We start from the raw sequence: 24,673 nt of genomic DNA on the forward strand, positions 1-24,673 counted from the left end.
TTAGCAAAATTATAAAGCTGGCTGCTAATTTTCCATTGAGTTAATGTTTATGCTTTCCAGTGAAAATAACCAGGACATCTGAAATGCAATTATCTCATGGCCTTCAGCTTTGAGGATTATGCACTGTTGGAGCACTGTGACATGTTTTGAATTTCAAAACATAAATTATTTCATCATGCGATAGTCTTAAAATATGACTTTAGAAACTTTTTTCTCCCTTTGCTTTAACAGATTACAAGCTAAAATTTTTACGACAGGACTGGTGGATAAACCCAACGTATTAAAGCACGATTTTGCGCCATTCACATTTCAACACAAACATGCTTCAATTTTACCTCCACATTGCTTCAGCATAGTTCACTATTTTTATGGTGCTCTTCACGGATGGGTGGTGTCCACAAAGTCCATTATTATTTTGGTGCAGTTTTGATCAAAAGGAACAAATGGCTTCTTTATTTGCATTGCTTCATGCAAAACCATTTATTGCCCTGTTGAATTGGTTTTGTGGAGAATAGCTGAAGATGTGTGCAAATTGAGCAATTACTATAACCTCGTGGCTTGGAACAGTGCTTTGCATGTATTGAAAATCAATTTCAGCCAGTTAAATAATTCCAATCATTGTGTCTCAGCTGTAATGAGACTTATCAGGAGTGCTTTTCCGGTTTCTTGCAGGAAGGCCATAACGGGATTGGCGATGGGGAGATCTCAGTTTGAGATCTACCCCGTCCCTCTCACCCGTGATGTCATTAGGTTCCCGCCCAGCGAGGGTGTGAACCTGATTACCATGGATTAACAGATATTTAAATATTCAAAAATGGCTTTACGTCGTTGTTCCCGGGTTCATTATACACTCCCAACCCCCCCCCCCCCCCGGCCAACCCCACTCTTCCCACGTTGACAATCACGCCAACGGGAATCACTACTGGTTTCCAAAAACGGGGATATAAGGGTCAAGGGATATGGGTGGAAGGGGGGGATCAGGGTATTGAATTTGATGATCAGCCTTGATCATAATGAATGACGGAGCAGGCTCGAAGGGCAAAATGACCTACTCCTGCTTCTAGTTTCCATGCTTCTATGTTTATGTTTTTATGACCACACCGGGGCTCGGAAGCCAAATACCCCCCACAATGGTCAGGGACATGGCAGGGTATAGCCCGGGATGAGGCCTATTGGGGACAGAGCCTAAAGGCAATCCCATAGAGGGTGTAAGCTTCACATTGGGGGCCATGGAGGCACCAATGCCCTGATGCTGGCGAATAGGAGGGGGCGTGGCCCTGAAGACCCAATGTCAGAGAATAGGGAGTGTCTTCAAGGTTAATTTTAGATGAGTGCCCTACAATCTCCATGGAGCCAGCCTTGCTGTCGTCCTTAGGCCCCACCCCTCACAATGATGGCACAAGACATGCCCGCTGTTTTAAAATGGCAAAGTGTCAAAAGATCTGGAGGGAAAAACCTGTCCATTTTCATTGAGAACCTGACACTGCCATTTTTGGGAAAAATTCCATATATTAAAACCAGTAATTTTCAAATGGATATTGTATTGCACATTGTTTCCTTACATCGTATTTATGGGGAGGCGATGGCCTAGTGGTATTATCACTAAACCAGAAACTCAGCTAATGTCTGGGGTCCTGTGTTCGAATCCCACCTTGGCAGGTGGTGGAATTTGAATTCAATGAAAGAAATATCTGGAATTAAGAATCTATTGATGACCATGAAGCCATTGTCAATTGTCACGAAAACCTATCTGGTACACTAATGTCCTTTAGGGAAGGAAATCTGCCATCCTTACCTGGTCTGGCCTACCTGTGACTCCAGAGCCTACAGCAATGTGGTTGACTCTCAACTGCCCTCGGGCAACTAGGGCTGGGCAATAATTGTTGACCCAGCCAGCAACGCCCATGTACCACGAATGAAAAAAAGGTATATATTTAAAATTGTGTTTTTCATTTCTCAGGATATAATGTTGTCGTACGAATACCAATTGGTGCTACAAATATTGATGTGCGACAGCACAGCTATTCAGGGAAACCAGAGGATGACAACTATCTTGGTAAGTTCATTTTGAAGCAGTGTAAAATAATCTAATTTGATACATAGAATAACATTAGCTGCTCATACTAATTATTCCTCGAAACACTCGAGTTTGTTTTATGTGTTGTGTACAGTGGGCTTAATTAGTACTCTAACTACTTATCTTCCTGATTACTCATCGAAGTGTTGTGGGCATTGCACAGTCTGCTGACACTTATCTCATCCTGTACAAACTAAGGTAACATCTGTTTATATTTTTATTGTATTCGTCTTGACTCTGTGCCTCGGGCATTGTTACTCCTAAGAAGCAAAGTTTAGGCATTGTCAGTTTTCTGTCAATGTCTTTGTACACAGTGGAAATCCTTCCATTCTGGCAGAAGACAGAGGTTTGATTGCAAACCAATATATTTTTCCTTTCTGTATATTTTAGATCATGATTTTTTGCTCAATTTGGTAAGAGAGATCAGTATTGGTGAATGCAATATTTTCCAATTCTGAGGCGTAGTGCCAACATGACATACATCCTGGATATGCAAGACTTGAGATAAGCTAAAATGCCAGATTCCAATCTCAGCAAAGCTCTGCAGTAAGTGCTGTCACTTAGGACTTCATCAAGTTTCCTTCACCGAAGATCCATACATCTGACAAAGAGACAAAACTTTATTTGCATCATTCTGAAATCAATTTGAATCCAGCCCCAGGGAAGGTCTGCAAGGACTGTAACCAGTGGTGTGTGCTAGCTGGGTGATATTGTTAAAGGAGTAATATTGCAATGGTTTCTCCTAATTAAATGATATTCAATACATAAACTAACAGAAGCAGCATTAAACTCGATAAGACTACGAAGTGTGCAAACAAAGTGTGGGCTGATATACTGGTGCTAATTTATAGATGAATCTTTGATTTGATTTATTATTGTCACATGTATTAGTATACAGTGATAAGTATTGTTCCTTGCGCACTATACAGACAAAGCATACTGTACATAGAGAAGGAAAGGAAAGAGTGGAGAATGTAGTGTTACAGTCACAGCCAAGGTGTAGAGAAAGATCAACTTAATGCGAGGTAGGTCCATTCAAAACTATGACAGCAGCAGTGAAGAATCTGTTTTTGAGTCAGTTGGTACGTGATCTCAGACTTTTGTATCTTTTTCCCAATGGAAGAAGATGGAAGAGAGTATGCCCGGGGTGCATGGGGTCCTTGATTATGCTGGCTGCTTTCCTGCAGCAGCAGGAAGTGTAAACAGCATCAGTGGATGGGAGGCTGGTTTGACTGATGCACTGAGCTTCAATCATGACCCTTAGTATTTCTTGTGGTCTTGGACAGAGCAGGAGCCATACCAAGCTGTGATACAACCAGAAAGAATGCTTTCTATGGTGCATCTGTAGAAGATGATGATCATGATTTTTTATTGTACCTTCCTACCTTTGTATTCGACAGATCTATGGTGCATCTGTAGAAGATGCACCATAGATCTGTCGAATACAAAGGTAGGAAGGGAATGTTAGAGCACACTTGGCACACTGTGTACAGTTCTGATTGCCATGTAACAAAAAGAATATTAAAACACTGGAGAAAATACTAAAGAGATTTCCAAGGAAGTCAGCAGAATTGAGAAGTTGCAATTACCAGAAAAAGTTGAGTAGCTGGGTCTCCAGTTTCTGGATAAGAAATGAGGCTTCATATGGAGGAACTATTTCTACTTGGAAGTTGGCCACTAACTAAACAAATAAAGAATAAAGCAGGAATTTCTAAACATGGAGTGGTGATAATTGGGAAGTTGCTATTACTGTGAAGTACTTGGAGCAGATAGCATTGAGGCCTTTAAGGGGTGGCTTGATGTATACATGAGAGAAAAGGGAATAGAGTTAAGTTTACTTATTAGTGTCACAAGTAGGCTTATATTAACACTGCAGTGAAGTTACTGTGAAAATCCCCGAGTCGCCACACTCTGGTGCCTGTTCAGGTACACTGAGGGAAAATTTAGCATGGCCAGTGCACCTAACCAGCACGTCTTTTGGACGGTGGGAGGAATCCGGAGCACCCGGAGGAAACCCACGCAGACACGGGGAGAACGTGCAGACTCTGCACAGTGACCCAAGCCGGGAATTGAACCCAGGTCCCTGGCGCTGTGGGGCAGCAGTGCTAACTACTGTGCCACTGTGCCATAAATAAAGAAATATAGGGTCGAGTTGGGAAGAGGTGAGAGGAAAATTGTGTCCAGTTTTAACATATGACATAGATCGCTTGTGCCGAATGGTTTGTTTCTGCAATCTACATTATATTTAGGAGGGAGACAGTGGCACAGTGTTAATGTCACGAGACTTGGTAAGCTAGGGGCCCAGGCTGATGCTCTGAGAGCATGGGTTCAAATCCCACCATGACAACTGGTGGAATAAAGTCTGGAAATCGAAGCCGCTTTCACCAGCAAAACAGGGCTGGCACGATCGAGGTAGGTGAGGTACCGGGCTCGTTTCTCATTTTTCGCCGCTCACCCAATCGTATCATTTCGTCTCACCAAAAGACGAGCGGGACAAGGTCGTAAGGTCGCGCCCAATGGCTTCGGTTTTCCCAATATTTAATTGTAGGAGATTTCTGCTACTAGATTCTAGATATGCAGTCTGACAATTTAGAGATGGGAGGAATTAAGGTAGATAGTAGTGAGATAGAGCTGTGTGTGTTGTTTGTGTGAATATAGGGCCTTGCATGTTTTTGGATTATTGCTGCCAAGGGGAATATGGATGTGAGGAAGAGGCAAGAATAGATCCTTGGGGGACAACAGACATAATGATGTGGGAGTGGGAAGAGAATCCATCACAAGTGATTCTCTGGTTCCGATGAGATAGATAGGAAGGGAACCAGCTGCACAACAATGAAGAGACATTGGAGGAGGATGGTGTGATCACTCAGGCCTCAGGCTGCAGACAGATCAGAGGACAACATGCACATTTTGTCTTTGTCACAGTTATATCAAGGTCACAAATCTTGTAAGAACCAATTTGGAAATGTGGCAGGGTTTGGAAACCTGATTGCAGGGATTAAAAGATGGAGCTTGTAAAGCTTGAGGGCCCAGCTAAAATGATGTAGAGAATCGTTGTTCTAGTCAATTGTGCCACTTAGGCGTTTAACTTGTAACGTCTCCATTATGTCAAACTGCACTGACATTTTATAATTGAAGGGAAACATTAATATGTAGAGATGTGCTTAAGCAGGCTTAATGCTAGAAAACAGGCTTGAAATACAAAACAGGAGGCACAGCGGAAACCTTCATTATTACCATTCCCTCTAGATATCAGTAGTCTGGGAATTCAGTTTGTTACCAGGCTTTACTGCCTGCTACTCAGCCTGTTGGGTCACTTGTTCCATGACTTTATCTATGAATGCCTGTTAATGCAGATGCGTGCATAATGGACTCCTGCTGTTTTACAGTTAACTGTTAGATCAACTGCTTTTTATTCCCCTTGTCTGTGTGCACCAGTTTGCTTTGATGCTGATCCAAAGTTGTTTGTACCCTAGATTAGGTTGACCCTACTTAAATGACTTTATGTAGTTACGTTATACAGCAAAATGTTGTAACTTGCCAACTTGTGGTCTCTCTCTAAGATAGCTTGTTTCCTTTTCAAATCAGCCTGTGGATATTTCCAATTAAGTCAAACTTGTGGTATTCTACAATTAGATTTATTGATTGTTGAGTTTGGATGCAATGCCATAATGTTCTTAATGCGTCCATGTGTCATGGGGAAATCTGACTCAACAATGTAAATTTAGTGACCGAATGTGTTTAATCAGAGAATTCTGTTTTTCTCCAAATTAGTTGCTCTTTTTAAAAATAACGATTTATTATGGAACTAAATTCAGACCAATCTTTATATGGATCAACTTATTTTCATTGCTTAATCTAACTCAGAAAAAATTGAAGTGAAAATGTTAAATGCAAAAGAATGTTAAATGCTAAATAAAAAAAAACATACATTTAATGGATGAGATTGACTGAGTTTAAAATCTGTACATTTGCTTATTATTGAAATGTATTTACATGGGCCCACTTAAACTACTGTATAGAATAGAATATTTAAAATTTATACACACGGATGGGAGCAGTGAACTTGCAATATTCATAGAATATTAAAGTTGTCCACATGCAATAAAGATATTGCAGTCATTTTAAAAATGATTTCATGGGGTATGAGTGTTGCTGGCAAGGCCTGCATTTGTTGCCCATCCCTAACTGCCTTTGAGAAGTTGGCACTGAGCCGTAGTCTTGAACCGCACCAGTCCATGTGGTGTAGGTCCACCCACAGGGCCATTAGCAAGAGCGTGCCAGGAATCTGATCCAGCAGCAATGAAGGAGCAGCAATATAGTTCTAAAGTCAGGCTGGTGTGCGGCTTGGAGGGTTATGGTTTGGGGCTTCAGCCTCTTCTACAACAAAGAGCAAAAGAATAGTTTGCCACACCTTGGATTACAACAAGTCAGAGTTTATTAAGGTAGATGTTGCTTCATCGCAGTCTAAGATGGAAGAGCGGTAGAACCCTGTGAATGCCTCTGGTGATGTCACAGCATGTCATGTGACTAATCACAAAGAGATGCTATTGCTTTACAATGCATAACAGGGGGAACATGCAGGTTGTGGTGTCCCAGACTTCTGTTGTCCTTCTAGGTGTTGGGGTTTGTGCTTTTGGAAGGTTCTGTCAAAGGAAGTTTGACAAGTTCCTGCAGTGCATCTTTTATACGATACTGCGACAGTGCGTCAGTGGTGGAGGGAGTGAATGTGGTGCTGACCAAGTGAGCTGCTTTGCCTGGATGGTGTTTAGCTTCTTGAATGGTGCTGGAACTACACTCACCCAGGCAGGTGGAGAATATTCCATTATACTCCTGACTTGTGCCTTGCAGATGGTGGACAACCTTTGGGAAGTCAGGCAGTGAGTTACTCACTGATCTGCTCATGCAACTACAGTATTTACATGGCTGGTCCAGTTAAGCTTTTGGTCAATGGTTGACTCCAAGAATGTTGATGGGGTGGGATTCAGTGATGGTAATGCCATTGAATGTCAAGGGTAGATGGTCATATCCCCTGTTGTTGGCGATGTACATTACCCTGCACTTGTGTGACACAATTGTTACCTGCCACTTATCATCTCAAGCCTGAATGTTATCCCAAAGGCTGTCCACCATCTGCAAGGCACAAGTCAGGAGTATCATGGAATATTCTCCACCTGCCTGGGTGAGTGTAGTTCCAGCACCATTCAAGAAGCTAAACACCATCCAGGCAAAGCAGCTCACTTAATCGGCACCACATTCACTCCCTCCACCACTGACGCACAGTTGCAGCAGCGTATGAAAGATGCACTGCAGGAACTTGTCAAATTTCCTGTGACATGTGAGCACGGACTACTTCATTATCTGAGGAATAACGAATGGTCCTGAACATTGTGCATCAGTGGACATCCCTACTTCTGACCTTATGATGAAGGGAAAGTCATCGATGAAGCAGCTGAATATATTGACCTTAGGACACTACCCTGAAGGAATCATAGAGTTCATAGCCTCCAACAACGACAACCATCTTCCTTTGTGCTAAGTATGACTCCAACCAGTTTTCCCTCTGATTTCAATTCTGCCAGCACTCCTGATGCCACATTCAGTCAAATGCTGCCTTGTTGTCAAGGACAGTCACTCTCATCTGCAAAGACAAAAGATGATGGGGGAGAAGTAGGTACAATTCTCATTGCAAAAATTTCAACTCCTCTGCCTATTTTGGCAGTGGATGAGATTGATTCCATGGGGTGCAGCTCATGTTCTTTTATTCATTCGTGAGGCATGAGCGTCGCTGGCTGGCCAGCATTTATTGCCCATCCCTAGTTGCCCTTGGACTGAATGACTTGCTAGGCCATTTCAGAGGGCAGTTGAAAGTTAGCCACATTGCTGTGGCTCTGGAGTCACATGTAGACCAGACCAGGCAAGGACGGCAGATTTCCTTCCCCAAGAGACGTTAGTGAACCAGGTGGGTTTCCCGACAATCGACAATGTTTCATGGTCATCGATAGATTCTTCATTCCAGATTTATTTTGTTGAATTCCACCATCTGCCGTGGCGGGATTTGAACCCGGGTCCCCAGAACATTAGCTGAGTTTCTGGATTAATAGTCTAGCGATAACACCACTAGGCCATCGCCTATGCAAATTACGATCACACATCAATAATTGGATTTGAGAAAGTTGCTGGATGAACAGAATGACGAATGAAGGGTTAGATCAAGAGTAGAAGTTCAGGAATCCAAAGGGTCATTAAGTATAGTTAGAAAGAGAAAGTTAGCCAAGTATAAGCATTGGAAACGAAGATCCGACATCCTTGTCCTGGCAACAACGGAAGGAGAATTTGAGGGTAAAAAAAATACAGGGAGAAGAAAAATTGAATGGGTAGATAACATTCAAGATGTAGACGGAAGGAGGCTGGAATAAAGCCAGTGAAGAAGAGAGATGATGAAAATTAAGGACATTAAAGCTAAAGTGACAACAAATGAATGAGAAACAAGTGGTTATCATTTGGTGAAGAAAGACTCTACTTGACCCACTTGACAAATACAAATTTGAGGGTGAGAGCAGCTGGCGTACAATGCAGGGAAGAAATTCATCTGGAAAGACTTGGAACACATCAGCGTAGAAGAGGGGCACAGAATCTGCCAGTGCTTGGGAAAGCTAGCATTTGGAAAAATGGGCAAAAATGGACTGTTCATCTATTGATGCTGCCCTCAGAAATTCTACCGACCTTTAACCATGACTACTTTTTTCGCAAAGATTTAGAAATGAACAGATGTTGGTGTCTAATAGTTTAAAGGAGGAGCAGTAAGCATATATATTCCTACGTGCATGAATATTTTAAATCTTTGGGTATGTTTAAAATATAGTTGGTTGACCTGTTACTGCTTCTTTGTAGATAACCCAGTTGAATATAAAGGGATTAGGTGAAGGCATCCGTGTGAATTTAAGGAATGAAACTGCAGTTTGTGCAAGCAAATGTAAATCAGCGGCTATATGTTATAGAGTACTGGTGCTGAGGTCATGGTAATCACCAGTTACAAGGTAGTACATACAACTTATCAATTTGCAGTGTTGGCCCGAATTTAAGGCTGTAATAGTGAAACTGTCCGCATTCACCGTCATTGAAGCCACAAAACTGACAGAAAGCTCTGCTGTGTGCATGTACACAGTCAAACTCAGAAATCAAGATGCTGAAAGTGGTTCCTTGTTGCTCGTAGATCTTAGAATCCCTACAATGCAGAAGAAGGCCATTCGGCTCATCGAGTCTGCACCGACCACAATCCAACCCAGGCACTATCCCCACAACCCCATGCATTTACCCTAGCAAGTCCCCCTGACACTAAGGGGCAATTTTAGCATGGCCAGTCCACCTAACCCACACATCTTTGGACTGTGGGAGGAAACCGGGGAACACAGAGAAAACTCACGCAGACATGGGGAGAATGTGCAAATCCATACAGACAGTGACCCAAGCTGGGAATCGAACCCGGGTCCCTGGCGCTGTGAGGCAGCAGTGCTAACCACTGTGCCACCGTGCCGCTCCTCAAAGTAAAGCTGTTAAAGTCTCTGCCAATGGTAATCTTTAGAAATCAGTGCAAACTTTCCCTTTTTAAACAATAAGAATGCTGTTATAAATCCCTAAGGAGGTTATGCCTTATTGAATGAGGTGTCACTGGGTTTTAACTTGCAGAACAATCTGACTCTGAAAAACTTCTTATTTTATATTTTTAGAAAGTTTCCACATTGCATAAATTCTATAGGTTTTTAATTTAATTGATCTTTCACATTTTTGTTTATGACAATTCAATTTATGTCCTGCACTTCACTTTCTGTAAACGAATGAGAAAAAAGTACAAGCTAAGCAGTGCATCTTACTTCTTGGTTAGCTGTCTGTGAGAATTGCTCAGTGTGATTGGCTGTTTACTCCTGCTTGATGACATTACTGTTGCTGGATTGCCTGGATATCTCCTAGACCTAGCAGCAGAAAATGGAGAGCGATGCCACAGAGATCAGTCACTCTGTGGGCAGCATTCAACTGTTGTCACTTTGCTGAAGACTGCAAAATCCAGGCTATTGAAACAGTGATAATCCATGCATTACATTAACACTTGCTCATGGACTTTTCATGGGATTTTGCACTCACATTTGCAGAGATTTGAAATCAGTTTTGATGCAGGGTCCTCCACGGTGGATTTGGGACCTGTGTGAACAGGATAAGGTACTATGTATCTCCTTAACCAATCAGATTTAAAAATCTTTACTGAGCACGCAGAGAATGAACAAGGAAATGTTGGTTAAGATAGTTCATTCAATATCAAATCATGTACAGAAAGTAAAATAAAGGGAGAGAAGAATTATGGGAGAGAAATAAATCTTTAATTTTTGAAAAATCTACAACAATAATTTACATCTGTAGGTATGAGACTCCACACTTGTAAAGGGTAATTTTTGGTACCAGAGGGATTGTTTGCCAATAATTATGACTTACCACAGACGTAAAAATCCCTTAAGCTGAATGGACAAACCCTAACTTTTTCTGGCAAGTTTAGTGAGCATTTGTTACACACTACAGCACCTTCACGCTCTCCAGGGTGTTTCAATGCTGACCCTCTCAGCAAGATACTGCTATAGACCAATGCAAACAGTAACTTCGTCATTTCTGTGTGTGTCTGCCACATTGAATGTCCGGTTTGCTCTTTACTAACAGTTATTGCTGACAACTTCATTATTTTTACTGAAAATTCCAGGCCACTGTTGGGGTAATACCATTTCAAGAAGCGCCATTAACTATGACTTGTGTAAATTGGGGAGGCAATGGCACAGTGGTTGTTGCTGGACTAGTAATCCAGAGACCCAGGGTAACTTACAGTTTTGTTTTATTCGTGTCACAAGTAGTCTTACATTAACACTGCAATGACGTTACTGTGAAAACCCCCGAGTAGCCACACTCCACCGCCTGTTCGGGTACACTGAGGGAGAATTTAGCATGGCCAATGCACCTAACCAGCACGTCTTTTGGACTATGGGAGGAAACCGGAGCACCTGGAGGAAACCCACGCAGACTCGGGGAGAATGTGTAGATTCCGCACAGCCAGTGACCCAAGCCAGGAATTGGACCTGGGTCCCTGGAGCTGTGAGGCAGCAGTGCTAACCACTGTGTCACTGTGCCATCCCGGGACCTGGGGACATGGGTTCGAATCTGGGTTAAATTTAAGGAGGAGTTAGACAGATTTTTAATTGGTAATGGATTGAAAGATTATGGGGAGAAGGCAGGAAAATAGGGATGAGGAACATATCAGCCACGATTGAATAGTGGAGTGGACTCGATGGGCCAAATGGCCTAATTCTGCTCCTATTTCTTATGAATCTCACCATGGCAGGTTGTGAAATCTGAATTCAATAAAATCTGGAATTTAAAGTCTAATGATGACCATGAAACCATTGTCGATTATCGGAAAAACCTGCAGCACGGTGGCACAGTGGTTAACACTGCTATCTCACAGTTCCTGGACCCCAGGTTCAATTCTGGCCTTGGGTGACTGTCTGTGTGAAGTTTGCACATTCTCCTCGTGTCTGCCTGGGATTCCTCTGGGTGCTCCAGTTTCTTCCCACACTCCAAAGATGTGCAGGTTACGTGGACTAGCCACGCTAAATTGTCCCTTAGTGTCAGAGCAATTAGCAGGGTAAATATGTGGTGACCCTATATGTGGGGATAGGGTCTGGGTGGGATTGTTGTCGGTGCAGGCTCGATGGACTGAATGGCCTCTTTCTGCTCTGTTGGGATTCTATGGTTCTATGTGACTCCACATCCACAGCAATGTGGTTGATTCTTAAATGCCCTCAGGGATGGGCAATAAATGCTGGCGTAGCCAGTGACCCTCACATCCCACGAATGACAAAAAATGCTGAATGAAAAAGCATAATAAAGAACAGTTACTGATATTCAGATTTTTATATTTCAAGCTCTTGAAGCTGCTTTGTTTGATTTTGTATGCAAGTGTATCTTTTGATTTTAGATGTTTCAAAATATTCTCAAAATGAGATGCTCCTCTATCAGATATGGGCCTATCTCAGGAGTAATATATGCTATTTAATGTTAAACTATGTGTGCTAAAATGGAGTGATTTGCCAGTCATACACAACATTTGGTGTAGTGATGAAAACCTCCTTCAAAATGTCTTGGGAATAACATTTTACATGCTTATTGACAAGTGATACAAGATTAACTTCCTTCCACTTTGTGCACGTATTGGCAAATAAATTTCATGCAGTCACACAAGGCCTATTTTAGCAATGGATCATTGTGTGGGTGAGAGGAACAAAGAATGGTGATGACAAAGTGGTCAGGCTATCAGCAGGGGACAAAGAACAGGAAATATGACACCACCTTTGTGGAGTCTGTATTCATTTGGATTGGACTCACTGACGACACACAGCCTCAATACTGAGCTGCTGGGGAACGACAGAATACAGTCATAATGGCTATGCGCAGTTATGGAGGTGCTCAGTCTTCCAGCTGGAGACAAAATCCACAAGTTGATGCTGGTGTAGAAAGCTGTGATGCAATGAAATCTGATCTGAAGTTTTAATCAGAGCTCCCTTTAAGTTGCACAAGCCACACAGCAACTCCAAACTTCCACTGCATGCCCCACACAACTCAGTCCCTTTAAGTTACTGCACAACATTTGTAAAGGTCTCTCATTAGGGGCGGCACAGTGGTTAGCACTGCTGCCTCGCAGCATCGGGGACCCGGGTTCGAATCTCGGCTTGTCTGTGCTGAGTCTGCACGTTCTCCCCGTGTCTGCATGGATTTCTTCAGGATGCTCTGGTTTCCTTCCACAGTCCAAAAGATGTGCTGGTTAGGTGCATTGGCCAGGCTAAATTCTCCCTCAGTGTATCTGAACAGATGCCGGAGTGTGGGGAGTGTGGAGACTAGGGGATTTTCACAGTATTTTCATTGCAGTGTTGATGTAAGCCTGCCTGTGACACTAATAAATAAATAAAAATTTAAATGAATCGGCACATTTCCCCAAAATAAAAAAACTTGCCTTTCATTCAGTTCATCCCCCATCTTTGTGAAGATAAAACTGCTGAAATGAAAGTGTAACTTATTGAGTTCTCCTGACAGGCTCTGTTCTTTGTTATTCAGTCTGACGAATCAACTGTTTATGTCCATGTTGGCACAGTTATTTATGTATCTTTAGTTTGCTGCAGTGACAGAACTGGAAAGAAAGTTGCTCTTCCATCATGGCTTCTTATTCACGGTATTTCTGAAAAATTATTTTACCTGGTGGATACTTTTATCCGAAAGCAAAAGACCTCAGTGAGAGAAATTTTGGTGAAACATTTGATCATGGGACGGCCTTCATGACAGAAAAACAAGCAGGCTCGTGAAAAGAGTGCAGACTGTAGCCAAAAGAGAAGAATGAACTTACTGCGTTAATCATTGCGAAGCACTCAAAGCCAAGAGGATACTTGGAAAAACAGCACTATATGTTCAGTCCTGTAGACTGAATGTTATTAATGAACATCCAGTTAAAGATTCATTTCTTGTATATTGTTCAAATTGGATAAAACTTTGGCAAATGTTGTAATCATCAGAAGTCCATTTTTTGATTTGGTTGGAAAAGTCTTCCTGTATGAATTAAAACTTGAACACTATGTCCTAGAAATCTGGGCCGGAATTTTACCGTCCCGCCCGCCACGGGAATCGGAGCGGGCGCAGCGGGGAGCATGGGAAGCTCTGTTGACCTCGGGCGGGATTTTACGGTTTTGGGAGGAATGAGGCTGTAATATCCTGCTCCTGGTCACACTCTGCCGGTGTTAAAGAATCGTGTAACTGTCCCACCTGCTGAGCAGGCAGAGCCCACACTTAATACAAGTTCGCACGCACTGCCAGCAGATTGCATTGGGCAATGCGTAAGCTTCAGGATGCATACCAGAACTATCCAAGATTAAGGCCATGAACTTACAACTTTGTCCCACCAGCAGCACGGTAGCACAGTGGTTAGCACTGCTGTCTCACAGCGCCAGGGACCCAGGTTCGATTCATGGCTTGGGTTCGCACCCAGTTTTTCGCCTCTCTCAATCGTACCGGCACTGTTTCGTTTTAAATATTAATGACATCATTTGAATGTCATTAGCAAGTCCCAGATGCTATCATTCAAGTTTAATTACCTCAATCACCTCACCGACTGAGGTTCTCCCTGACGAGGATCACGTGTGGTCCCCACCAACGGGCACCAGATGTGATGGCCTCGCCAGGGGGAGTGGAGGCCATTGAAGCCCCCGGTGGTCAGGGATTGGGCCGGGCAGTGGCCATTGCCTGCCTGGCACCCTGGGGGAGCTCTGCCAGGAGAGGCGACCGAGGAAGGAGGGAACTCTACAGGGGGATGATCGACATGGGAGGGTGGCAATGTCCTCTGGCGTAGAGTCAGTCACAATATTATCCAGATTTGTAATTTAAATCACTTTGAATTCATCTCTGCAAGCAGGGTGATCATCAATGCAATCCAGTGTTCATACTTGCCTTGCTTACTCAATCTAGCTAATGAATTTAAATTAGAACGTACTATAAAATTCTATAAGTACTGTACTCACCTACACTCGACAATAAATCATATTATACAATAGTGAAAATGAACAACGTATTGTGATACAGTAGTTCCAGTGATTAACAAATCTGAGTGCTCAACAGGGGAATGGTGCACTGGGAAATCCTTCCCGGAAGTTCCCACGTAAGGGTTTGCCCAGCAATTATCCACAAGGACTAACCTTCCCTGGACAATTGCATTGGGCCGGTTTGGATGTTTTTTCCAGTTTTACCCTGATGGTTTCTCTGAAAGAGTTAGAAGGCAAAAAATCCCTTCCAACTGCAGAGTAACAATCTAAAAGATTATCTAAAAGAGTAACTATCTCCAAAGTTGTGCAGGTTATGTTGATTGGCCAGGCTAAATTGCCCCTTAGTGGCAGGGGGACTAGCAGGGTAAATTTGTGGGGTAGTGGGAATAGGGTATGGGTGGGATTGTTGTCAGTGCAGCTACTGCACTACTTACCTGGCTCAGCCCCAGTTACCCCACACACCCCGATGCTGCCGGGCACGTGCTGCACATCTCCTGGCTCTCCCAGCCTGCGTGTGGAGGTTGGGTGAGACAGGAGCTGTGCAATTTCAGCGAAGGTAAGTTTGTCGAGAGTGGCAGTCCGACAGAGACTGCCACTCTGCAGAGGTTATGGGCCTATATTAGTCACAGTAAGAAGTTTAACAACACCAGGTTAAAGTCCAACAGGTTTATTTGGTAGCAAAAGCCACACAAGCTTTCGATATTAGTCAACCATAATAAGTTGTGTCAAGTTAATCAAACAGTCGTGTTATTCTGATGGTCCTTAAAGCTAAACAAGTAAACAAGGTATGACTATTTACAGGAAAATAATCATCTAAGTAAAGTAGGTGATCTTCAGTTCATGCACAATCTTTATGGGTATAATACTTTATCCATTTTATGGTGTGACTGTATGGTCTTTGTTATGGTGAGAATAGTAACAGCTATTTAACAATTTGGAGGGAATTGTGACATATCTTCAATTCCAGAGGTGTAAAGCACTGCTTTTGTTTTCCGAGCCTGTTGGTTTGATTAGTATTAGTAACTTGCACAATCATGTTTCAGTTATAAAATTTTTGAACATTTGCTTATTTCTGTTTCAGAAATTGCTCACATATTTAGTTGCGTAACAAGCTCAATTCTGACCGCTGTGAAAATCACTTGCATTCAAATGAAGTCGCTTCCTGCGTTCAGACTCCAATTGTCCTCATTGGAACCAATATTATACCTTCCTCCTACCCGTCAATAGTTCCATTTATAAAAGTGTCAGCTATTCCATTTCTATTTCCCTTCTCTTGTCTCAACCAAAGAGATGGAATTATGCGGCAATTAATGAAATGATAGGGTGCAAACTCAGGAAATTAGCTGAACAATCGCATCAGTGTGAAGTTGTGTGGCGTGTTACTGATTCACAGGAAACTGCTTTCAGGGCATTCACACCAAAGCTTTACGTTCCCACGAGACCTGTTAGTAATTTACCCCCTTTAATGAAGGTAGAATGTGTCACTGGGAAACAGCAGACAGGAAATTGTTTAATTGTATCTAACGCTATCAGATCGTATCAGAAACTGCAAATCTATTGTCTGTACGTTCCTGAGCAAACTGGGGCAGATATGCAGAAAATGCATTCATGTTATACATGGGTATAGTAGTTATGGAACTTCTAGATCTTTCGCATTGACATTTTGTATATTGTTGCATTTCTTTTTGCAGCTTTGGCGAACAGTCGAGGAGAATTTCTTTTAAACGGAGATTTTGTGGTCAGCATGTTTAAAAGGGAAATCAAAGTTAGAGGTGCTGTAATTGAGTATAGTGGGTCAGATAATGGAGTGGAAAGAATCAACTGTACTGATCGGATTGAGGAAGAACTAATCGTTCAGGTGAATTGACACACATGGTTCAATCCTGTGCATTACATTGCCTTTTGTCATACGTTTTCATTAATAATTGATTAGCTTTGTTACGTTACATTTTCCATTCAAGGTTCTGTCTGTGGGGAATCTGTACAATCCTGATGTGCGTTACTCATTCAACATTCCCATTGAAGATAAAGTGCAACGTTTCTTTTGGGATCAGTTTGGTCCTTGGCAGGATTGCAACAAGCTTTGTCAAGGTAATGGGCAGTGTTAGTGGCAAAACAAAACAAAGAGAACACCAGCATTTGTGTCCCTTTTATTCGGTTGATACTGGTTGATAGTTTTGAATCATGTGCCAAAAGACACTATACTTGCTGTCATCATACTTTTAGTATTGCTCCGTAATGTGATGCTGTATTTTTAAACAGGTGAAAGGAAAAGAAGACCTATTTGTACCAGAGAAAGTGACCGGTTGGTTGTCTCTGATCAAAGATGTGATCAAATTCCACGCCCAGCTCCATTAACTGAATCCTGCAACACAGAATGTGAAATACGGTGCGAACCTTTTAAGGATTATCTTCTTCTCAAAATTATTTTCATTTGATCAGGAGATCAGTTGTAATGTTATATAATTTCCTTATTGAAATGATGCTAACACTATTGATTGGCTCGAAACTGATGTTCCATATTTAATGGTTATTAGTTTATCTGATCTGTGGACTAGTGCCATACTTCTACCACAATAGATATAACACAGGCTCGGGTTCGACTTTGCATTCCTTATTGTTACTGCCTGTGTGTTTTTATTTCTTTCCTATCTTTCTGATTGTGGCACAGTGGTTAGCACTGCTGCCTCACAGTTCCAGGGACCTGGGTTCGATTCCCGGCTTGGGTCACTGTCTGTGGAGTTTGCACATTCTCCCCGTGTCTGCATGGGTTTCCTCCGAGTGCTCTGGTTTCCTCCCACAGTCCAAAGATGTGTAGGTTAGGTTGATTGGCCATGCTAAATTGTCCCTTAGTGTCCTGGGATGCGTAGATTAGAGGGATTAGCAAGGTAAATATGTGGGGTTACAGGGATAGGGCCTGGGTGGGACTGTTGTTGGTGCAGACTCGATGGGCCGAATGGCCTCCTTCTGCACTGTAGAGATTCTATGATTGTTGCCTAATCATCTAGAGCAATGGCTGCTATTTGCACATCTAGCCATTACCATTGGTGTCTCCCAATGATCTGTTCTTTATCCTCTCCATTTGCTCATTGCCGTAATATCTCTTAGTGACATCCTCCAGAAATATGTGGTGGGATGGAACTTTTAAACAAAACTTCTGCTCCACTTTTAGCAGCGAATCCAGTCCAGGCTTTTACACAACCCCTTCTGGATTTCTCTGTTTTGACTGTTGTATAAACTGTTTACAATTGCTTTAACTCTCGATTTCCAGACTGTAGTAAAATTACATTAAATATTTTGTTTAACTCTGTGGTCAGCTGACCCACTTTAAATCAGGTGATTGCAATTGTCACTTCAACTCAGAACATTTTGTTTACTCTTTCTTGAATTCTCCTGAACAATACCTTGGTCTCTCTTCACTTAACTTCAGTCATCTTAAGACATTCTTTCTGTTGCAATTCCCTGGTTATCTGGACTGTCACCAGTTTCTGAGGAATCCTACATCTTTGCAACTCCCTTGTCCTGTCCAGCTTCTCCTGGCAGAGTTACAAGGTGTTCACTCTCTGGTGTCCAGTCTCCAACTACAATATATCCAGCTAAAACTAAGACTTAAAAGCTTTTCTACCCTTAAGGCCTCAAGCTACTAAACAATGCCTGCATACATCTGCTGGCCTATTTATTTTTCACGTCATAGCCCTCTCTAAGCATAATGGAATCACAGTTGGATTAGAAACCAACCCCCACACATATAGACATCTTTATCCAACATGAATCTAACTCTGAGATTTATTTTACCCTTCCAGGTACAGAAACATTAAGCACACTTAAAACTATGCCGCATTTCTAATGTTTACCAATGCAAATATAAATCCTGTAAATCCTTTGTTTTTCTAACATATAAAATCATAAAATGGATGCCTAGCAAACTTGTCTGAAATGGGTGGGCACTTTATTAAAATGCTTCAATCAGGGTTTTGTCCGGTTCTGAGATTCGGATTCGATTTTCAAATGTTAATCTGTCGATTGTTACCATTTGTGGAGTGGCCTAACCAGCAGTTCTTGAAAAGAGAAAGAATTGATTTTAGGTAATGTCTTTCACAACTTTAGGACTTTCCAAAATGCTTCAGAGTGAAGGAAATACATTTGAAATGTGGTCATTGCTGTAATGTAAGAAATGTGGCAGCCAATTTGCACTCCCGCTAAAAAAAATGACAATATTGATTGAGGGATAAATATTGGCCTAAACATCATGAGAGGGCAGATGGGACCTTGGTTTAAATGTTTAATCTGAAAAATGGTACTTCCAATAGTGCAGCATTCCCTCAGTACGGCACTGGAGTGTTAGTCCTCAATTTAGTTCTCAAGCCTCTGGAGTGAGATATACCTTCTGATTCAGAGATGTGCAGCTTTTCAGGGCATACTGAAAATATTAAAATAGTGCACTGTTCAGGTGGCAGAAAAATATTGTAGTTTATTGTTTCCATCGGTTGCAAATGTATAAAAATAAATAAAGAGCACCATGTACGAGTGTTCCAACATGCTGTTTTAACCTGAGTTCAGTAACAACGAAGCTCCAAACTTATTAATACATTATGCTGCTTACTCTCAAACAGATGGCATATAGCCAGGAAAAGTGAATGCACAGCTCAATGTGGGCCTGGCTATCGAACTTTGGACATCTACTGTGCAAAATATAGTCGGTCAGAAGCAAGGACGGAAAAAATAGATGAGAGATACTGCAGCTATCAACCAAAGCCAGATAATAAAGAAGTTTGTCACGGAGATTGCAATGTAGGAGGGTGGCGATATTCATCTTGGTCAGAGGTAAGCTATTTCCTAAAATGCACTTTATAAATATTAACTATAATGATTCTATAACAATGCAATGCAATGAAAAAAATCAATTACATTTAATGTCTTGATATAATAGTTGCTGTAAACTGCAATTTCCATGGAAATATGTTCAGCTATCTTTTTTGACTCAGTTTGCAAAGCACACATCAGCAGATAAGTCGTATCAAATCACTCATGTTTGATATGGTCATAATTAAAATATACCACGTAGTTCTTCCCATTACCTGAAGAAAAGCATGTTAAATATTTCATCATGAGGTTATGGCTCCATCAACAAAAGAAATTAGATCAAGCCAAGTGTGAATTTGAATCAGTGCTTATCATAGAGTCATAGAATCCCTACAGTGCAGAAGGAGGCCACTCGGCCATGGAGCTCACACCAACAACAATCCCACTCAGACCTTAGCCGGGTAACCTCACCTATTAGCCCTACTAATCTCCCTGACAATAAGGGGCAATTTAACATGGCCAGTCAACCTAACCTGCACAACTTTGGACTGTTGGGAGGAAATGGGAGCATCCGGAGGAAACCCAGGCAGACATGGGGAGAATGTGCAAACTCCGCACAACCGCCCGAGGCCGGGATTGAACGTAGGTTCCTGGTGCTGTGAGGCAGCAATGCTAGCCACTGTGCCACTTGAGATAACTGTACCTGTATATCAATGTGTAATATAATTATGATACTATGCTGTTAATGTGTAGACATAGTTATTTCGATAAATTAAGGCCATGAGTAAGTTCCAATCGACTTTTTGAAGTGGCTTCTTTATCCAGGCTTCATTTTGAAAACAGGTTGTTCATCTTTAAAAGAGTTTGCTGGAGCTTAATGCTGCGTATTTTACCTGACATCCAAGTAACTGATACTGGAGAGCAAATTAAGAGCTCCTGACATGCAGACTCACTGGAACTTCCGCACATAGAAACCATGGACAGCAAACCCGCAATTTTCTGATCTGAGTATATTGTACCCCACACCCAAAGTACCCAATCAGAAAATATACCATAAGTAGAAATTATCCAAAACTGACATTCTCCACATATCTTACACACAAAGCTGAGATCTTAGACTACCCATTGCAGCAGTTTTCATGTAAAATTTAAAAGGAACAAGCATCGATCCGAAAGTAAGGGTGGCACGGTGGCACTTTGGTTGTACTGCTGTCTCACAGCGCCAAGGTACCCGGGTTCGATTCCTGGTTTGGGTCACTGTCTATGTGGAGCTTTCACGCCCGTCTCTGCTTGCGTTTCCTCCAGGTGCTCCGGTTCCCTTCCACAGTTCTAAAGATGTTCGGGTTAGGTGGATTGGCCATGCTAAATTGCCCCTTAGTGTCAGGGGGACTGGCTAGGGTAAATACATGGGGTTATACGGATAGGGCCTGGGTGGGATTGTGGTCGGTGCAGACTCGATGGGCTGAATGGCCTCCTTCTGCACTGTAGGGATTCTATGAATTCTATGAATTATGTGAATTCTAAAATTTCTGGAATCTGCGAATAAGCTACAGGTTTCTACACACAACTGCCCTTCTTTTCATACAGGGAATAATATTGGATGTTGCAGAAGATACCATTAGTTTTTTGTCAATGTAATTATTTGTCCAAAGAGTCATGCATATTATTAATGTATGCATTTTTCTCTCCCATTGTATTTCTCTCACGCACATTATGAGGGAAAGATTGGATAAGGCCCATTTTGGGGCACGGGGATGATGATGTGTGATTACCCAACGCAAATTTCACGCTGTCCGCTTATTTCAATGATGGTCGCATGCAGCCCACTGCAAAATGCACTGCTGATTGACTGCTTGTTCAGTAGGGAACTGAACAATGTGAGTGGTTGGAAGGAGATACAGCTAATCTGGACCTCTTTAGCCCACCCCTCTTAAATAGGAGATGCACTCATGAAACAGAAGTTGCTGCAATAGTTTCAGGAAGACTTGGCCGGTAGAGAAAGGACAGCAAATGGAGCAATAGACCAGAGGGAGGGCTGCTAGGTTTTGAATGTGCACTGGAGGCTTTACTGGTGCAGCTGGAAAGGAGGAGAGATGCCATGTTTCCACAGATTTTTTTATTCATTCTTGGGATATGGGCGTCGCTGACTGGCCAGCATTTATTATGATGTGGAGATGCCGGCGTTGGACTGGGGTGAACACGGTAAGAAGTCTCACAACACCAGGTTAAAGTCCAACAGGTTTATTTGGTAGCAAATACCATAAGCCTTCGGAGCACTGCTCCTTCATCAGATGGAGTGGAAATGTGCATTTATTACCCATCCCTAGGGGTGGCACAGTTATTCGCACTGCTGCCTCACAGTGCCAGGGACTCGGGTTCGATTCCCGGCTTGGGTCACTGTCTGTGTGGAGTTTGCACGTTCTCCCTTGTCTGCGTGGGTTTCCTCTGGGTGTTCCGGTTTCCTCCCACACTCTAAAAGATGTGTTAGTTAGGTGCATTGGACATGCAAAATTCTCTCTCAGTGTACCCAAACAGGTGCCAGAGAGTGGCAACTAGGAGATTTTCACAGTAACTTCATTGCAGTGTGAATGTAAGCCTACTTGTGACTAATAAATGAACTTTAACTTTAGTTGCCCTTGGACTGAGTGGCTTACAAGGCCATTTCAGAGGACAGTTGAGAGTCAACCGCACTGCTGTGGCTCTGGAGTCACATGTAGGCCAGACCAGATAAGGACAGTAGATTTCCTTCCCTAAAGGACGTTAGTGAACCAGATGGGTTTTATTGACAATGGTTTTATAGTCATCAGTAGACTCTTAATTCCAAATATTTTTATTGAATTCAAATTCCACCATCTGCTGTGGTGGGATTCGAACCCACATCCCCAAAATATTAGCTGCGTTTCTGGATTAATAGCCTAGCGATAGTACCACTAGGCCATCATTAAGGCACGCTGCCTGGCTTTTCTTTGGTACTGGGTTGATGGTCGGCTTCTTGAAGCAGGTAGGAACCTCAGATTGTTGCAAAGAGGGGTTGAAAATGTCTGCGAACGCCCCCGCCAGCTGGTCTGCGCAGGACCTGAGTGATCGTCCGGGTACCCCGTCTGGGCCAGTTGCTTTCCGTGGGTTGACTTTTGAGAAAGCTGCTCTGACGTCGGCAATGGTGACCTCAGATACAGGTTTGTCCAAGGCTTCTGGGATGAAGGGCGTGCTCTCACTGATCTCTTGCTCAAAACGGACATAGAATATGTTGAGCTTATTGGGGAGGGGTGCATTGGAGCCGGCAGTTTTACCTGTCTTCATCTTGTAGCCTGTATGTCTTGCAGACCTTGCCATAGTCGGTGGGAGTCGGTGTGGCTAGCCTGGGACTCTAGCTTGGTCCGGTACTGTCTTTTGGCATCTTTGATGGATCTCTGTAGCTCATATCTGGCTTTTTTGTATAGGTCAGAGTCACCTGACTTGAACGCCTCAGACCTGGACTTCAGCAGGCAGTGGATATCCCTGTTCATCCATGGTTTCCGGTTGGGAAACATGCAGATTTGCTTCTTTGGCACAGTGTCTTCTACACATTTACTAATGAAGTCAGTTACTGTAATGGCGTACTCGTTCAGGCTGGTTGCAGAGTTTTTAATACTGACCAGTCCACTGACTCTAAGCAGTCCCATAGGAGATCATCCGATTCCTCAGACAAACATTGCCCCATTCTCTCTGATGGATTCTCCCATTTCAGTTCTTGCTTGTAAGCCGGGAGCAGGAACACAGTCTTGTGGTCTGATTTACCAAAGTATGGGTGGACGATAGAATGGTCGGCATTGTTGATATTTGTGTAGCAGTGGTCTAGGATGTTTGGGCCTCTGGTGGAACAGGAGACATGTTAGTGGTATTCAACAGATGGGACTCCACATCATGGGACCGGCTGTGACAGAGTCCACAGCACCTAGCTGCACCAAGAACCTCTAAGACAACAGTGCATTTTTACTCTGCCATGTTCTGAAATCTCTCCCCACTCTTAACCTTTTATCAAATATGAACTGCAAGCTTCAGGTGGTTTGACCGTGGATCACTTATTTTCCATTCCACCCATCTTCCCTTATAACCCGAACCCTACCCATCCACATCATTGTTTTCAGATACTTAAGAACTGCCACCTGACTCACCATTGCAGCCTCATCACGAAGGGTGAGGCCTACACCAGACCTGTGATGAAGCAGCACCATTACCTGACCTGACCCTGACAACCACCGGCGCAGACTCCAGCAATGCACAATGTTTAGACGGTAATAGAGAGTTGGGATTAAGATGTGGTGGGGCATGAATGGGCCACATCCAGACCAAGGAGGGAAGGATAGTTTGTGTGCCAGCTCACTAGAAGGCCAGACCACAAACATGTTCTGCTGCAGAGGGCTCTGACGAAGACTTTGATGGCATAGCACAGTAAAATGCTAATGAACATGCACACAGCAATACTTGGGGCTTTGGGACGCCTGCCACAGAGCCTCTTGTCACTGTCAAGGAGCTTGGAGGAGTCAGTTTCCAGTTTGGCACAGAGTATTTTGTAGGGCTTGCAGCCTTTTCTTCCCAGCATGGAAGTAGCGGCCAACTTTGCAACAGCAATTGTGGACCCAGTGGTGCAGTACCCATGTGTCAGCTTCTGTAGCAGTGCAGGCAGAAGCCAGTCAACCTATCAGCACTGCAGTGGGAGCTCAAACAGAAGTCAGCAAGGCTGCAGATACCAATGTCAGAGGGCTTGCAGGCTCTCACAGAGGTCCAGAAATCTCTCCTCCAGCAACTTACTAGGATTGCTGAGATGTCGCTCAGGATAGTGGATCCGTGGCGCTCCCACCACTGTCATTCTGCCAGTGCCCTTGCCTGTAAACCTGATGGCCAGCCAAACTGCTGCTAGCCCTGCTGAAGGGTAGCAACCTGAATCTGGGCACGCAAGGCCCAAGAGCCTCTTGAGGTCATCCTGCAAAGGCTCTGTAATCTACTCTGGGGAAAGTTGTAAGCAGGGATGGAGGCCAGTTTCACAACCAGTGCATCCTTTACATGGGATTGTGTCATACCCAATTATAGCAGGGATGTACAAGCACCAGGTAGTAGTTTTGTAACTTAGATCAACTGCGCAATTGTATTGTCATGATCAGATGGAATCCTTTTTGAATGGAAATAAGATCAA

The 24,673-nt window shown here is 43.0% G+C and overlaps 1 protein-coding gene across 3 annotated transcripts in view; it reads left to right on the forward strand.

Moving 5' to 3' along the window:
* The window catches only part of adamts9 (ADAM metallopeptidase with thrombospondin type 1 motif, 9), a 282,624-nt gene that overhangs the window by 86,407 nt on the left and 171,544 nt on the right, over positions 1 to 24,673 (forward strand). For all 3 annotated transcript variants that reach the window (XM_078209509.1, XM_078209510.1, XM_078209511.1), the window contains exons 16-20: positions 1,961 to 2,056; positions 16,389 to 16,555; positions 16,659 to 16,788; positions 16,960 to 17,086; positions 19,311 to 19,521. In XM_078209509.1, coding sequence (XP_078065635.1) covers positions 1,961 to 2,056; positions 16,389 to 16,555; positions 16,659 to 16,788; positions 16,960 to 17,086; positions 19,311 to 19,521 — 731 coding nt within the window. The remainder of the gene's footprint in view (positions 1 to 1,960; positions 2,057 to 16,388; positions 16,556 to 16,658; positions 16,789 to 16,959; positions 17,087 to 19,310; positions 19,522 to 24,673) is intronic.

The sequence above is a fragment of the Mustelus asterias genome, chromosome 3, assembly GCF_964213995.1.
Source record: "Mustelus asterias chromosome 3, sMusAst1.hap1.1, whole genome shotgun sequence".
Taxonomy (NCBI): Eukaryota; Metazoa; Chordata; class Chondrichthyes; order Carcharhiniformes; family Triakidae; genus Mustelus; species Mustelus asterias.